General features: G+C 47.5%; 1 protein-coding gene across 1 annotated transcript in view; it reads right to left on the reverse strand.

Moving 5' to 3' along the window:
- Positions 1-17,449, reverse strand: part of LOC137304596 (AT-rich interactive domain-containing protein 3B-like) — a 106,080-nt gene that overhangs the window by 11,779 nt on the left and 76,852 nt on the right. The window contains exons 7-9 of the mRNA XM_067973238.1: positions 13,915-14,098; positions 10,844-11,088; positions 6,250-6,495 (exon numbers count right to left, since the gene is read on the reverse strand). Coding sequence (XP_067829339.1) covers positions 6,250-6,495; positions 10,844-11,088; positions 13,915-14,098 — 675 coding nt within the window. The remainder of the gene's footprint in view (positions 1-6,249; positions 6,496-10,843; positions 11,089-13,914; positions 14,099-17,449) is intronic.

Below are 17,449 nucleotides of genomic sequence, written 5' to 3' on the forward strand. Positions count from 1 at the left end.
GGCAGCTATAAGACCTTAAGGCCATAACAGATAGGAGCAGGAGTAGGCCATTCGGCCCCTCGAGCCTGCTCCGCCATTTAATGAGATCATGGCTGATCTGATTTTTACCTCAACTCCACTTTCCCGCCCTTTCCCCATATCCTTTGACTCCCTTGCTGATCAATAATTTGTCTAACTCAGCCTTGAAATTATTCAATGACTCAGCCTCCACAGCTTTTTCGGGTAAAGAATTCCAAAGATTCACGACCCTCTGGGAGAAGAAATTCCTCCTCATTTCCGTCTTAAACGGGCGACCCCTTATTCTGAGACTACGGCCCCTAGTTTTAGATTCCCCCATGAGGGGTAACATCCTCTCAGCATCTACCCTATTGAGTCCCCTCAGAATCTTGTATGTTTCAATAAGATCTCCTCTCATTCTTCTAAACTCCAATGAGTATAGACCCAACCTGTTCAATCTTTCCTCATAAGACAACCCTTCCATACCCAGAATCAACCGAGTGAACCTTCTCTGAACTGCTTCCAATGCAAGTATGTCCTTCCCTAAATAAGGGCACCAGAACTGCACGCAGTACTCCAGGTGTGGTCTCACCAGCACCCTGTACAGTTGTAGCATGACTTCCCTGCTTTTATACTCCATCCCCTAGAAATAAAGGCCAATATTCCGTTTGCCTTCTGGATTACCTGCTGCACCTGTATGTTGACTTTTTGTGTTTCATGTACAAGGACACCCAGATCCCTCTGTACTGCAGCATTTTGTAGTATTTCTCCATTCAAATAATATTTTGCTTTTTTATTTTTCCTCCCAAAGTGGATGACTTCACATTTTCCCACATTATATTCCTTCTGCCAAATTTTTGCCCATTCGCTTAACCTGTCAATATCCCTTTGCAGACACTTTGTGCCCTCTTCACAACTTGCTTTTCCACCTATCTTTGTATCATCAGCAAATTTGGCCACAAGACACTCTGTTCCTTCATCCAAGTCATTGATATATATTGTAAATAGTTGAGGCCCCAGCACTGATCCCTGCGGCACCCCACTAGTTACAGATTACCATTTTGAAAATGACCCTTTTATCCCGACTCTTTGTTTTCTGTTCGTTAACCAATCCTCTAACCATGCCAGTATATTACCCCCAACACCATGAGCTCTTATCTTGTGCAGTAATCTTTTATGTGGCACCTTATCGAATGCCTTTTGGAAATCCAAATATACTGCATCCATTGGTTCCCCCTTTATCCACCCTGCCCGTTACTTCCTCAAAGAACTCTAATAAATTTGTCAGACATGATTTCCCTTCATAAAACCATGTTGACTCTCCTTGATTGTATTATGAGTCTCCAAATATCCTGCTACTACTTCCTTAATGGCCGCCAAAGGTGGAGCGATGAAAATCGGGGATGTACAAGAGGCCAGAATTGGAGGAGCGCAGAGATCTTGGAGGGTTGTAGGGCTGGAGGAGGTTACAGGGATAGGGAGGGGCCATCGAGGGATTGGAACACAAGGACGAGTGTTCCCGGGCTCCACTCCCTCCCCTCCTGGACTGACCTTGCTGCCAGGAAACTTCCTCTGGGATGCCTATGGGTGAACTCTGGGTCCTCCCATTTCTGTCCACTCCCCCACCCCACCCAACCTGTCCGAAAACGGATGGTCAACTGACCGGTGGGATTCAAACGAGGCCCGACCATTAACATCAGCCTCCAGCTCGAACCCCCACTCCCCTGAGGGGATTGGCCCTTTACAATCGGCCCTCTGGTTTCTAATTTTGGGATTTCAATTCTAATTTCCGACAGTAAACAGACTGGGTGAGTTTACAGAGACTACGAATTGTGCTAAAGACCTACCGTGTTCACGGGCTGTCTCCATGTTGTCCAGTGGCTGCAGTTGCTACAAACCTAAGACACTGAGTGCTGAACTGGGGAATTCTCGCTGAATAATTAATTGTCTGCCTTATTCCACTTTGTGCTGAATCACACAACCAACAGTCACAGAGATTACATCAAGTAATATCTAAAGGGGCCCCATTCATTTATCTTCTGAATGATGCATGTTCACAAACATTTTTAAGGGGACGTTAACGGTCCCCAGCTCCCCCCCCCCCACAAAGTTTGAGACCAACCACAAACCGTCTCAGTTCACTCAAAGCTCCAGTAACAATTTCTGTTTAACGAGTTGTTTTCTGTCTCCATTCCTGTAATTGCTTGTTTGCTACTTCCATTCTTTTTGGCTCCCGTCTCTGTTTGTCTTTCATTTTTTTTCTCCCTTTACTCTGTTTCTTGTATGCTTTCTCTTGTTGCTGACTCTGTATCCATCTCCAACTCTTGTTCTCACTCGTTCTCTCTTGCTCTTTTTATTATTCTTTCCTTCCCTCCATCTCCTGTATGCTGACCACTGTCTCTGTAGGCATCTCATGTACTTGCTCTCTCCCCTCTCTCTGGAAGTCTCTCTCTCTCCCCCTCTCTCTCACTTGCCCCTCTCGATATCTCTCTCCCCTCTCGCTGTCTCTCTCTCTCTCTTTCCCCCCTCTCAATGTCTCTCTTGATCTCTCTCTCTCCCCTTCTCTCGATCTCTCTCTCTCTCCCCTTCTCTCGATCGCTCTCTCTCTCTCCCCTTCTCTCGATCTCTCTCTCTCTCCCCTTCTCTTGATTTCTCTCTCTCTCTCCCCCTTCTCTCTCTCTCTCTCTCCCCCTCTCTCGATCTCTCTCTCTCTCCCCCTCTCTCGATCTCTCTCTCTCTCCCCTTCTCTCTCTGTCTCACTCCCCTTCTCTCGATGTCTCTCTCTCTCCCTTTCTCTCGATATCTCTCTCTCTCTCCCCTTCTCTCTCTCCCCCTCTCTTGATCTCTCTCTCTCCCCTTCTCTCGATGTCTCTCTCTCTGTCTCCCCTTCTCTCTCTCTCTCCCCCTCTCTTGATCTCTCTCTCTCTCCCCTTCTCTCGATGTCTCTCTCTCCCCTTCTCTCGATGTCTCTCTCTCCCCTTCTCTTTCTCTCTCTCTCTCCCCTTCTCTCTCTCTCCCCTTCTCTCGATGTCTCTCTCTCTCCCCTTCTCTCTCCCCTTCTCTCGATGTCTCTCTCTCTCCCCTTCTCTCTCTCTCTCTCCCCTTCTCTCGATGTCTCTCTCTCTCCCCTTCTCTCGATGTCTCTCTCTCTCGCTCTTTCTCTCAATCCTCTTCTCTCGATGTCTCTCTCTCTCTCCCCTTCTCTCGATGCTTCTCTCTTTCCCTTTCTCTCGATGCCTCTCTCTCCCTCTCCCCACCTCCCCCGATGTCTCTCTCCTTTTCCATGTATGTCTTTCTGTGCATTGCTCACACTGCACTTTTTTCCTGTGTGTATATCTCTCATCTCCCATGGAGATCTGAAGCTGACCAAAGATAGACCCTCTGACAGTTAACAAACTATTCCTGTCTCTCTATCTCTCTCTCTTTCTGGGAGACGACAGGGGTTCATGTTACCTTATTGCATTTATGTGTAAGTCTCACTCCCCAGGCAGGTCCCCTGTCCCAGCAGGTTCCCGATCTCTCCCCTTCTTTTTTCTGGGACAGGAGAGAGCAGGAGGGGTAGGACCAGGACCAGGGAGGGAGTAAGAATGGGAAAGCTGGGACTGGGAGGGAGCAAGCAGGGAGGGCAATCTGCTTAAGGCTGGGCGGAGGCAAGAGAAAGACAGGTCAAACATACACACAATCTTTTGGTACGACCCTGGGACATCCGAGAAACCTCAACTCCCCATTCTGTGCGGCTTTAACTGATCTCAGTCGGGGCAGTAGGAGAATGACAAGCGTTCAGTGCCTTGGGGAGGGGAATATCGGCCGAGGTTTCTGCTCCTGGGCGCAGTACAGTGATCCCTGCTGCAAAATGTGGGGAGATGAATGGCGAGAAGGTACAGAACTTGGCTCAGCTGTGATGCACGCCATGGTCGAATAACCTGCTGGAGGGGAAGGGGTGATTTTAACCTAAACACGCTCATCCAAGTTGCTAGTCTTCACGCGTGAGCTGAGGCGGTGAAGGAAATGGCCTGCACGGTGGAATAGCCTGCTGATAGTCACTAGACCAGGGTCCCAAATGGCGCTCAGCATCAGAACTATGCTGCTATCGAACACGAGTGAGATTGTGTCACACTAATAACAGTCGGCAGGGAGCACACAGCACAGCATTCGCTTCATGATGGAGCAAGGTGTGAACAGTCTTATCATAGAAAAGTTACAGCACAGGAGGCCATTCAGCCCATCGAGTCCGTACCGGCTCTATTCAAGAGCAATCCAGCTAGTCCCAGTCCCTCGGCCCTATCCCCGTGGTCCTGAAAACTATTTCCTTTCAAGTACTTATCCAGTTCCCTTTTGAAAGCCACGATTGAATCTGCCTCCACCACCCCCTCGGGCAGTGCATTCCAGATCATAACCACTTGCTGTGTAAAAATGTTTTTCCTCATGTCACCTCTGGTTCCTTTGCCAATCACCTTAAATTTACGTTCTCTGGTTCTCGACCCTTCCACCAATGGGAACAGTTTCTCTCTATCTACTCTGTCTAGACCCTTCATGATTTTGAACACCTCGATCAAATCTCCTCGCAACCTTCTCTGTTCCAAGGAGAAAACCCCAGCTTCTCCAATCTATCCACGTAACTAAAGTCCTTCATCCCTGGAATCATTCTAGTAAATCTCTTCTGCACCCTCTCTAAGGCCTTCACATCTTTCCTAAAGTGCGCTGCCCAGAACTGGACACAATATTCCAGTTGTGGATGAACCAGTGTTTTATAAAGGTTCATCATAACCTCCTTGCTTTTGTACTCCATGCCTCTATTTATAAAGCCCAGGATCCTGTATGCTTTTTTAACCGCTTTCTCAACCTGCCCTGGCACCGTCAACGATTTGTGCACATATACCCCCAGATCTCTCTGTTCCTGTACCCCTTTTAGAATTGTGCCCTCTAGTTTATATTGCCTCTCCTCATTCTTCCTACCGAAATGTATCACTTTGCATTTTTCTGCATTAAATTTCATCTGCCACGTGTCCGCCCATTCCACCAGCCTGTCTATATCCTCTTGAAGTCTATCACTATCCTCCTCACTGTTCACTACACTTCCAAGTTTTGTGTCATCTGCAAATATGGAAATTGTGTCCTGTACACCCAAGTCCAAGTCATTAATATATATCAAGAAAAACAGTGGTCCCAGCACTGACCCCTGGGGAACACCACTGTACACCTCCCTCCAGTCTAAAAAACAACCGTTCACCACTACTCTGTTTCCTGTTACTTAGCCAATTTTGTATCCATGATGCTACTGCCCCCTTTTATTCCATTGGTTCAATCTTGATGACAGGCCTATTATGCGGCATTTTATCAAACACCTTTTGAAAGTCCATATACACCACATCAACTGCATTGCCCTCATCGACCCTCTCTGTTACCTCATCAAAAAACTCTATCAAGTTGGTTAAACACGATTTGCCTTTAACAAATCCGTGCTGGCTTTCCCTAATCAATCCACACTTATCCAAATGACTGCTAATTCTGTCCCGGATTATCGTTTCTAAAAGTTTCCCCACCACCGAGGTTAAACTGACTGGCCTGTAGTTGCTGGGTTTATCCTTACACCCTTTTTTGAACAAGGGTGTAACATTTATTATTCTCCAGTCCTCTGGCACCACCCCTGTGTCTAAGGATCTTTGGAAGATTATGGCCAGTACCTCCGCAATTTCCACCCTTACTTCCCTCAGCAACTTAGGATGCATCCCATCTGGATCTGATGACTTATCTACTTTAAGTACAGGTAACCTTTCTAGTACCTCCTTTATCAATTTTTAGCCCATCCAGTGTCTCAACTATATCTTCCTTTACTGGGACTCTGGCAGCATCTTCTTCCTTGGTAAAGACAGATGCAAGGTGCTCATTTAGTACCTCGGCCGCGCCCTCTGCCTCCATGAGTAGATCTCCTTTATGGTCCCTAATCGGACCCCACCCCTCCTCTTACTACCTGTTTACTGTTTACACGCCCGTAGAAGACTGGCAGGACAAAACGGGAGTTGGCGAATCGGCAGAGCGCTGCGGCCTTTCAGACGAGACGTTAAACCGGGGCTCCCGTCTCCATTTTGGTTTCCATTGGAAACGGGCGGCCGATTCGCTCTCCCCTCCCCCCTCACCCCGAGACCAATTTCTTTTTAGTGGGACTCCCAGATTCGCGTTGACGAGTAGTAATTAGATCCCCTCCCCACCCCACAAAAGGCCAATGGACCCCAGGTAGGCCGCACTCCTCACCTTTCCCACTGATCTTGATACTCATAGGCACGTGGGTCGCCATGGCAAAGAGGTTCTGCTGCAAGGCCTGCTGCATCAGGCGCTGCTGCTCCTCTGCGAACTTGGCCATTCTCTTCTCGGGCGGCTCCCCGCTTTCCAGTTTCTCCCTCAGCTGTTCCAGAGTGATGGACTGAGCAGCAGAATGCTGGCCGGCCAGGGCCGACGGGGCGTGGATCCGGCTTGGCGTCAAAGAGCAGGCCGCATCTTCTGAGGGGGAAGAAATAAAAACGGACACAGGTAGAGTCACGACCGCACAGCACATAGGATAAGTGATCGGCCGCCATTAATTACACAGTAGCGTAAGTGGCTCAGTGGGCAGCACTCTCGCCTCTGAGTCAGAAGGCCGTGGGTCAAATTCTACTCCAGAGTCTTAAGCACATAATCTAGGCTGACGCTCCTAGTGCAGTACTGAGGGAGTGCCGCACTGTCGGAGGTGCCGTCTTTCGGATGAGACGTTAAACTGAGGCCCTGTCTGCCCTCTCGGGTGGATGTAAAAGATCCCACGGCACTATTTTTGAAGAAGAGCAGGAGAGTTCTCCCTGGTGTCCTGGTCAATATTTACCCCTCAACCATTGTCACTAAAACAGATTATCTGGATGTTATCACATTGCTGTTTTGTGGGATCTTGCTGTGCGCAAATTGGCTGCTGTGTTTCCTACATTACAACAGCGACTACACTTCAAAAGTACTTCATTGGCTGTAAAGCACTTTGGGACGTCCCGAGGTCGTGAAAGGCGCTATATAAATGCAAGTCTTTCCGTTATTCTTTTAGTTGAAGGGGTCAGAGATCATTGAATAGAATGAACTTACATTTATATAGCACCTTTCACTCCCCAGAACATCCCATAAAACTTTACACCCAATTGATTAATTTTGAAGTGTAGTCACTCTTGTGACTAAGGCAAATGCAACAGCCAATTTGCACAAAGCAAGATCCCACAAATAGTAGGTATTAAGCAGCATTTTAAAGGAGGAGAGAGAGTTAGAGAGGCGGAGGGGATTAGGGAGGGAATTCCTGAGCTTAGGGCCACAGCAGCTGAAGGCACGGCCGCCAATGGTGGGGCGAAGGAAGCAGGGGATGCGTAAGAGGCCAGGTTTGGAGGAAAGCAGAGTTGTCAGAGGCTGGAGGAGGTTACAGAGATAGGGAGTGAGAGGGCCATGGAGGGATTTGAACTCGAGGAGGAGGAGAATTTCAAATATGAGGCGTTGCTGGAGCGGGAGCCAATGCAGGTCAGCGAGCACAGGGGTGATGGGTATCGGCAGGCTATTCTCTCACAGGAGGCATCACAGTCAAACCAGTACCTCTACTGCTGCCTAACCCTGACTCAGCACAGACCAGGGATCAAACCTGGCACCTTGTTGCAGGTCTGTCTGGTTCGGTATCACACAAATCATTGCACTTGTGTGTGGTGCCACTGGGGGAGCTAAGAATCCAGCTAAGTGGCCCATCGCTGCTCTCATTGTTACTGATATTATATCTCCCCTGCAACTGGGGTGAAAAGGACCAACACAGTTGATCAGATAAAAAGATTCCAAAAGAACGGAAGATAAATAGGAAACAAAAAAAAGGATTAAAGCGGATTATCTGGAAGATCAAAGAAAAGGACTGCTGTAATTGATCTGCAAATGCTTGTGAAACCCACTTAGACCAGGTGTGAAAAATATGTTAGCAGCTGGAATGCAGAATGAACATGGACCGAGTCAAAGGAGAGTCTGTGTGTAATACTCAGTTAGTACTCAGAGAGACTGTGTGTAATACTCAGTTAGTACTCGGAAAGACAGCGTGTAATACTCAGTTAGTACTCAGAGAGACTGTGTGTAATATTCTGTTAGTACTCGGAGAGACTGTGTGTAATATTCTGTCAGTACTCGGAGAGACTGTGTGTAATACTCTGTCGGTACTCGGAGAGACAGTGTGTAATACTCTGTCAGTACTCGGAGAGACAGTGTGTAATACTGTCAGTACTCGGAGAGACAGCGTGTAATACTCTGTCAGTACTCGGAGAGACAGCGTGTAATACTCTGTCAGTACTCGGAGAGACAGCGTGTAATACTCTGTCAGTACTCGGAGAGACAGTGTGTAATACTCTGTCAGTACTCAGAGAGACAGTGTGTAATACTCTGTTAGTACTCAGAGAGACAGTGTGTAATACTCTGTCAGTACTCAGAGAGACAGTGTGTAATACTCTGTCAGTACTCGGAGAGACAGCGTGTAATACTCTGTCAGTACTCGGAGAGACAGCGTGTAATACTCTGTTGGCAGTCGGAGCTTTCAGAAAGCAGTTTGAAGTGCTGGTGGGATATTTACGAGGACTGAAAGCCCTTAAAGGAGCCAGCACAATTCCCCACCCAATGTAAAATCCGGGAGGCTCCCTAACAGCCTTGCGCTCCATCCCTGCTCAATTTTCTTGTGTTCACTGTGCCCGGGCGATCCAATGTGCTTGTAGTTAGGAAAACCCCTCTCTAGTTTACATGGGTCAGTATCACCCTGGATGGCTCATTATCACCTGGGACCCTGTAGTCTGAATGTCTCATGTGTTTTTACCACTGAGCAATCAGGAGACAGCACCCACTTTTATTCACTAGACTCATATTATTGACCGTGTAAATGCAGCCATTCCACAAACACTACACATTTCACTAACCTACGGAGCAACTCGTGGGCAACATAGCAGCTCCTTCACTCAGGAGTCAATGGACACATTCCTAACATTTCCACAGAACTGTCCTGAGATACAATCTTTCATGTACTTTTGTAAAAAATGCACTTTATTCAGATATAGGTAAAGCTGCTGTAGACTGCTGCACTCCCAAAGGCACCCAGAATCCATGAACCATCACTAGAATAACACACACAGATGTAACAGCAGACAAAAACTATCATGACTGAGTGAATTACATAGTTGCATGTCTGAGCTGGATAGGACAGGGGAGCTTTGGTTCTGATCTTACTCCAACAGTCTGCAGTCTGGGAATTACATTCCAGGTGGCATCAGCTCTAAAGCGGGCGTGTCTATGACCAAGCTGTGGCTCAGTGGTTGGCACTTTTTCCTCCGAATCAGAAGGTTGTTGGTTCAAGTCCCACTCCAGAGACTTGAGCACAAGATTTAAGGCTGACCCTCCAGAGCAGTACTGAGGGAGTGCCGCACTGTTGGAGGTGCCGTCTTTCGGGTGAGAACTCAAACTGAGGCTCTATCTGCCCTCTTGGGTGGACGTAAAAGATCCCATGGCCACTATTTCAAAGACCAGCAGGGAGTTCTCCCCTAGTGTCCTGGGCCAATATTTATCCCTCAACCAACTTCACTAAAACAGATTATTTGACCAGTATCACATTGCTGTTTGTGGGATCTTGCTGTGCGCAAATTGGCTGCCCTGTTTCCTTCATTACAACAGTGACTACACTTCAAAAGTACTTAATTGGCTGTAAAGCACTTTGGGACATCATGAAAGGCACTATATAAATGCAAGTCTGTCTTTCTTTAATAATAATCAGCGATAATGGAGGAATCCCCCCGCTCCTGGCTGGTAGTGGAGATTGGTGGATAATTGAGTTGCAATTTCAGTGTTGCTGAAGGTCCAACCCAAATCTCAACGTGGCCTCTCAAGTCTCAATGTGACCTCCCAAATCCCAAATGTGGCCTCCCAAATCTCAACGTGACCTCCCAAATCCCAAATGTGGCCTCTCAAATCACAATGTGACCTCCCAAATCCCAAATGTGGCCTCTCAAATCACAATGTGACCTCCCAAATCTCAGCGTGACCTCCCAAATCTCAACGTGACCTCCCAAATCCCAAACGTGCCCTCTCAAATCTCAGCGTGACCTCCCAAATCTCAACGTGACCTCCCAAATCCCAAACGTGCCCTCTCAAATCTCAGCGTGACCTCCCAAATCTCAACGTGACCTCCCAAATCCCAAACGTGACCTCCCAAATCTCAATGTGACCTTGAAGAAGCAGCCAACCAATTAAAAGAAATCCAGTGTAGGCCTAGGCTGAATCCCTGAACTGGAGGGTTCTGTGCAGCAAGCTTTATTCCAAATGGACTCGACCCAAAACCTTAACTCAACCTAAAGTAAGCACGAAACTTTCATTGAAGTGGGAGCGAGCATTTAACAACAAGAACTTGCATTTATATAACGCCTTTAATGTAGTAAAACATCCCAAGGTCCTTCACAGGAGCGTTATGAAACAAAATGTGACACTGCGGCACATGAGGAGATATTAGGCCAGGTGACCAAAAGCTTGGTCAAAGAGGTAGGTTTTAAGGAGCATCTTAAAAGGAGGAGAGAGAGGTAGAGAGGCGGAGAGGTTTAGGGAGGGAATTCCAGAGCTTAGGGCCTAGGCAGCTGAAGGCACGGCCGCCAATGGTGGAGCGATGAAACTCGGGGATGCGCAAGAGGCCGGAATTGGAGGAGCGGAGAGATCTCGGAGAGTGTTAGGGCCGGCGGAGGTTACAGAGGTAGGGAGGTTTAAGACTCACAAGGTGCATGCATTGAGTCCAGCTGGCCCGTTGGCAGCAATGGCCTAAACACGACAAAGAGTTGGCGTCATTTACCTTTTTTGATGACCTGCCCTGGAGAGAGATGGGTACCATTGGTGGCAGGAACATTCATAGAAGTCACGTGGACCCTAGGAGGGGACAGAAGCGTGGGGACGGAACTCGGAGAGTAGCCGAAGAGAGCTGAGCTGTAGCTGGGCCTTCTGCCCTCCCGTCTGTTGCTATCAATTGCTGCCTGCAGCTCAGCGGGAGAGCTGAGTGATTGCTTTTCACATTCATATGGGTAGAGGTATTTCATGTATCTGCAGATGGACAAAGGACACATGTTATACAGCCTTCTGCACACTGAGCTCCAGTAACACCGCACCCTTGTGATACACATTACAGCACGGCGGCCAAAATCAGCCCCCAAAGTGGGCGGCGGTGGCAGAGTATCAATGACGTGATATTAACGCCTCCAATGCGGTTGGCGCTTCACCGACCTCCGGCCTGGCGTAGTACTCCGACGTATTAGGGCAACTGGGGATGGGATGGGCAAGAAATGCCAGCCTTGCCATCGATGCCCACATCCCGCGAATCAAGTTAAAAAAGAACTGGAGAGTGGAGGCAGAGAGCGCACAGGCGCTGCGAAGGTCAGTCAGTATACCGCCAATATTCCAAAAAAGGGTTTTTACTAAAAGCGCCTTAAATGGGGTTTTTGTGTTCAGGATCTTCACAGGGACATGGCCAAGGAGCCTCGAGATCACATACAAAGTTTAAATCACATTCCAATTGAGTTGTATATATCTCAAGTTGCTCATCCTAATGGACTGTATAGAATTACTTAGTAAGTACAATAAGGAAACAGGCTGTTTGGCTGATCCAGTTCCATGTTTTATCCTCCACACGAGCATATTCCCATATTCCCGTATTCTTTTATCTCCCTTTCCTTCATCCACCCACCTAACCTATTCTCAAACATTGGTCTCTGCTTCAAGTGCCTCACAACCCTCTATATAAAAATACTTCTCCTGCTCTCTGTACAAAATCTTTTAATCTTATACCTATGTCCCCATGTACCAACCACCACCCACCCCCACTTACGAACAGATGAAAATGACGGGCAGGAAAAGACCAACTGGTCTATCAAGCCTGCCCCACACGATGGCCGCAGCACCGTGACTAATCACTTCCTTCCCCATCGCAGCCGTGTAATCTCCTGGGAGAGGCAACAAAAAAACCCAGAAAAAAGACAAGGGGAATAAGGGGGTGAAAAAAACTGCAAAATCCTTCTCCGACCCCCCCTCAGGCGATCGAAACCAGTCCAGATCAGTGGAAACCAACTGTTTTTATAGACTCTATCCCATCCCTTCGGAAATTTAAACACTGCTATCGAATCACCCTTTAACATCATCTGATCGAATGAAATCAAATCTTTCTTCGTTCTTGTATTTTTTTTTATACCGGGCAGCGTCTTAGTGAATCTCATCTGTACTCTCTTGGCTGCCTCAATATCTTTCCTATAGACTAGACCCAAAATTGTACACAGTCCTCCAATTGTGGTCTTACTAAGGTTTTCTATAGATTCATCGTTGCATCTCGACTTTTATATTCTAGGATTCCACAAACTCTGCCACTTTTTATTTTGCCCATCTGATCGATATCCCTCGCAGCTTCCTTTGGTGCTCAGAATTATTTATCATGCTTCCTAGTTTAGTATCGTCTGCGAATGTGGACACCATTCCCTCTAGCCCTGCATAACTTTCCCATCAGCTCCTCGTACTGACTTTCCCCCAAACATCTGGAAAGCTTAACGGCCAGGGAGCACGACTTCGAAACATCTGCGCCCGTGTCATCTTGCACATCTGCAGTTGTTTCTCCGGTTCATGCCAGCTCTGTTAATCACTGAACCAGACGTTTGTTGGATTCAAGCCACAAACCAAGAATCTGAGCTCGTGACCGAAGCTGACAATCCACGAGGGAGCTGCAGTCCTTCGAATGGGACGTTAAATCAAGGCCACCGTGTTCTGGTCGTTCAGCTAAAGAGTAAAGGTTCCATGGCAGTGTTTGCCCTGCGGAGCCCCTTCATTAGACAGTGGATGGGCCCTGGTGAGACAGACCCTGTAGAAAGTGCCCACTTGTGGTCGCTGGTGTTGGTGTCATTCACCATTTCGCTGGAGGGAGAAAAAAAAATTCCCTTCAGCTTTTGTTTCGGTGAAACTCCAGGCCCGGTTAAAGGGGAATTTAGTTATTACCCTTTCCAGAAAAAAAAGGGGCTTGTTTCGTATAATTCCTGCACCAGAACTGTGTCACTGTCTCCACCTTGGGGAAAGAGTCCCCATTGACGCACTCCCGCCTCACAACAGGGGGGATGTGTCACAATTGTCTTGCTTTCCTTCTCGATGCCAATTTTCTTCCCTCTTCTCTTCCAAGGTGTTAACTCCTTGTTGGGGTGTCCGAGATACACTCGTTGTGAGCGTCACTCCCCAGAGGGAGTGACGGCTCATAGAATCACCCCTTATATGGTTTAATAAGCAATAAAAGGCCTTTTTTTAAGGTTAAGGATAAGCATCATATAATAGAATAGGAAAGCCTTTGTCGGGCCCAACTCTCGGGTGTTGGGCAGGAGTCCTGCATCGGAGGCCACCGTCTCATGCCCTCTGACCTCCGGCCAATACATGCTGCGTAGGCCGTTCTCAACCTTTCTCTTTCTAGAAGCCACTTGTTTTTAAAAATTAATTCTCAGGATGTGGGCGTCGCTGGCATGGCCGGCATTTATTGCCCATCCCTAGTTGCCCCTTGAGAAGGTGGTGGTGAGCCGCCTTCTTGAACCGCTGCAGTGGTGAAGGTGCTGATAGGTGGGGAGTTCCAGGAATTTGACCCAGCGACGATGAAGGAACGGCCGATAAATGCCCGAGTCGGGATGGCGTGTGATTTGGAGGTGACGGTGTTCCCATGTCGCCTGCTGCCCTTGCCTTAACCGTCCCCAGTGCCCAGGCAACAGATGCAGCTCGTCGCTTGTGTGTCTTTGGCCCGAGCGGACTCATCAGACATGCGGTCCACTGCGCGGCTGAAAATCCCTCACCCACAGGATTGACGGCCCTGGACGTGGTCCAACCTTGCGGTCGAGCGGGATAGCTCGTACTTACTGAGTCCTGAGTGTAAAGGCTGCACTGGTAATTGAGGTAGGTAAGTTGAGGCCTTTTGTGATTTCCCGCCAAATCTTCTTATTGATAACTTCCACCAAGCCACCCTTCTCTGTGACGAGCTTATACAACATGTAGAGGTCTAACACTTGCTTTGCCATGATAGGGATCCGGTTCACTGGCGTTCCTGCAAAACAAAAGAGGCAGAAGATTTTCCATCAGAGCTGCTTTTCCCAGTCCCTATGAATGAAAGGTAGCTTCCTGTGTGTTTATTCTGCGATAGGAGGTGCAAATTTGGGTCTTACAGGCCATGAAGATTGTAGCAGGAAGGGGTGGAAGGAGTTACAAAGCTTTGAGATCCTGGGTGTGTTTATCTGCTCTCACCCTGTTAAAATGAATTGGAACTCTGGATGTTTTTTTTAAAAATTGCTCGCTCTACCCCTTTAAGAGTTAAGGGGGCATGGTCGTCATGAAAAAAGTGTTAGGAACATAGAACAGGCCCTTTGGGCCTGCTCTGCCATTCGGTTAGATCATGGCTGATCTGCACCTCAGCTCCATTTTCCCTTGATACTCTTACCTCTCAAAATTCTAACGCTCTCAGTCCTGAAAGCTCCAACTGACCCCCCCAGCAACCACAGCGTTTTGGGGAAGAGAGTTCCAGACTTCTACTCCCCTTTGTGTGTGACAAAGTGCTTCCTGATTTTGCTCCTGAATGGAGGGATCTGAAACCAAGGATGAGAATGCTTTCTCAGCTGGTCGCTGCATATAAATCCCCAGGACATGAGCTGTGCACTTGCTGCTGATTATTTTTCGGACTGGCTCTCGTTCTATCAGCTTCAAAAAAAAAAGCAAATGGATGTTCTGGCCGATTCTAAACAGGTGTCGACATGACTCAACTGCCCTGAGGTGACCCACTCTGCTCCCTCTTCAAGCTCTGATTCTTCAATTTAACGTTTATGAAGGGGAGGAGGATTGATCTCCTTCTCACGAGGGCTGGAAACACGTTTTTATTTTGAAAACAAAACCATTGCTGATCTCAGCAGAATGCCTTTAAGAAAATGACATTGCTGTGAAATTAATAGCAACAAAGTCTCGCCGAGTTAAAACGGGCCTTTGGCAGGAGGCTCACCTCTGACACCGGGGATCAGCCACCTTTGAACATCAAGATTGCTATCTGTGCACGTGGACTGTGATTGTATTTCCCAGCATCTCCCTCACTCCCTCTCATTTTCCAGAAAGCAAAAAACTGTCATGGAGTGGGAGCTATCGCAGCATTTGTACTAGTGGTGAACGTCGTGTATTAAAAGTACACAGAGCTAGCATCGCAACCAGGCTCTCTACTAAAACTACACGGAACTACCACCTGAACCAGGCTCTCTATTTAAACTATACAGAACTAGCACTCGAACCAGGCTCCCTATTAAAACTATACAGAACTAGCACCCAAACCAGGCTCTCTATTAAAACTATACAGAACTACCACTCGAACCAGGCTCTCTATTAAAACTATACAGAACTAGCACCTGAACCAGGCTCTCTATTAAAACTATACAGAACTACCACCCAAACCAGGCTCTCTATTAAAACTATACAGAATTAGCACTCGAACCAGGCTCTCTATTAAAACTATACAGAACTACCACCCAAACCAGGCTCTCTATTAAAACTATACAGAGCTAGCACCTGAACCAGGCTCTCTATTAAAACTATACAGAACTAGCACCTGAACCAGGCTCTCTATTAAAACTATACAGAGCTAGCACCTGAACCAGGCTCTCTATTAAAACTATACAGAACTACCACCCAAACCAGGCTCTCTATTAAAACTATACAGAGCTAGCACCTGAACCAGGCTCTCTATTAAAACTATACAGAGCTAGCACCTGAACCAGGCTCTCTATTAAAACTATACAGAACTAGCACCTGAACCAGGCTCTCTATTAAAACTACATGGAACTTCCCCCTCCCACTTTGCTGAATTACTTGCAGCCACGTGAGCTGTGAAGCCAGAGAATGGGTAAATCTCGGAACGGGTAGGAGAGAAAAGGGAATAAAAATGGAAATAGAAAAAAATAGGAAAATAAAGAGAAAAAATAAATTTGAAAAAGGAGAGAAGAAGATGCCCGTAATGGGTCACTGCCTTTTCAGGAGAGAAGTAAGGAGAGACTATAGCAAAGAATGATTAAACTGAAAGGACACATGTAAGGAATCTTACAACACCAGGTTATAGTCCAACAGTTTTATTTGAAAATCACAAGCTTTCGGAGGCTTCCTCCTTCATCAGGTGACGAAGGAGAAAGCCTCCGAAAGCTTGTGATTTTCAAATAAAACTGTTGGACTATAACCTGATGTTGTAAGATTCCTTACATTTGTCCACCCCAGTCCATCACCGGCATCTCCACATCATGAAAGGACACTGGTTGTTTTCATGTTTGTTCCTGTTTTCTTCCTTTCTCCCCTCAAGGTGCTGACTCAGGCTGGCTCCACAGAAGTGGCCAGTTCTCATGCACCAAAGTCACCTACACGTCGGTAGGCTATTTGACTGTGGTGGACTTCACATCCAAGCCTGTTCCAATCCACGCACTTTCTAGGAAGTGATTGGTGGAGGTGGGGGGCTAATCCCTAGCCCACGGGGACGGGACGAATCGCAGCGAGTTGTTCTGATCTGGAACGCGCTGCCTGAAAGGGCGGTGGAAGCAGATTCAATAGTAGCTTTCAAAAGGGAATTGGATAAATACTTGAAGGGAAAAAAGTTACAGGGCTATGGGGACTAGTTGGATAGCTCTTCCAAAGAGCCAGCACAGGCACGGTGGGCCGAACGGCCTCTTCCTGTGCTATACCTACTATGATACCTTCTGCCTTCCCCACGGTCGACCCTCGGGACCTTCTGGTCTGTATGGCTCAGTAACACAACCGGTGATGTGTGCACCCACTCAGTCCCCTCACACACACTCCCACCAAGCGGGTGGAACCTGCCCCATGCGAATTACACTGGACTTGTAGTGAAACGCTCGTCAGTCTCACAGCAGGTCAGCCTCAAAGAGCAGAGACCACTACTTGACATTAGTTGCGTTTTCAGTGCTAGGAGTGTTGAATGAGAAATTGATTCTGTAGTTATGGGATGTCACGCTCCCCGACAGCCGGGGGGGGGGGGTGTTGAGAAACAGGGACAATAAACTATGAGTTATGGCGTATTAGTTGTGTTCATACACAATTCAATGATGGTTGAATCAATACAGGATGACCCAGGATCACACGGAGTTTAACATTGCAACTTAAACCAGCACTCCCACCCATATTGAACTTCTTGATTTATAGACATTACATACGCCGGGACTGCACATTTAATCACAAAGTGCAACTAATGTGGCGGTAATGATGATTTTCTTCATTGACTGCAGAGATGGGGCAGAGGGCACCAATCGACTCACAGCCTGTGATGCTCCGAGTCCCAATTGGACAGTAAAGCACATCAGCATTGGCTTTAACGTTTCAAAAACAGTTAGAAAACCTTAGAAAAATAGAAACGGCTGCCGAG

This window comes from Heptranchias perlo, chromosome 38 (genome assembly GCF_035084215.1).
Source record: "Heptranchias perlo isolate sHepPer1 chromosome 38, sHepPer1.hap1, whole genome shotgun sequence".
Taxonomy (NCBI): domain Eukaryota; kingdom Metazoa; phylum Chordata; class Chondrichthyes; order Hexanchiformes; family Hexanchidae; genus Heptranchias; species Heptranchias perlo.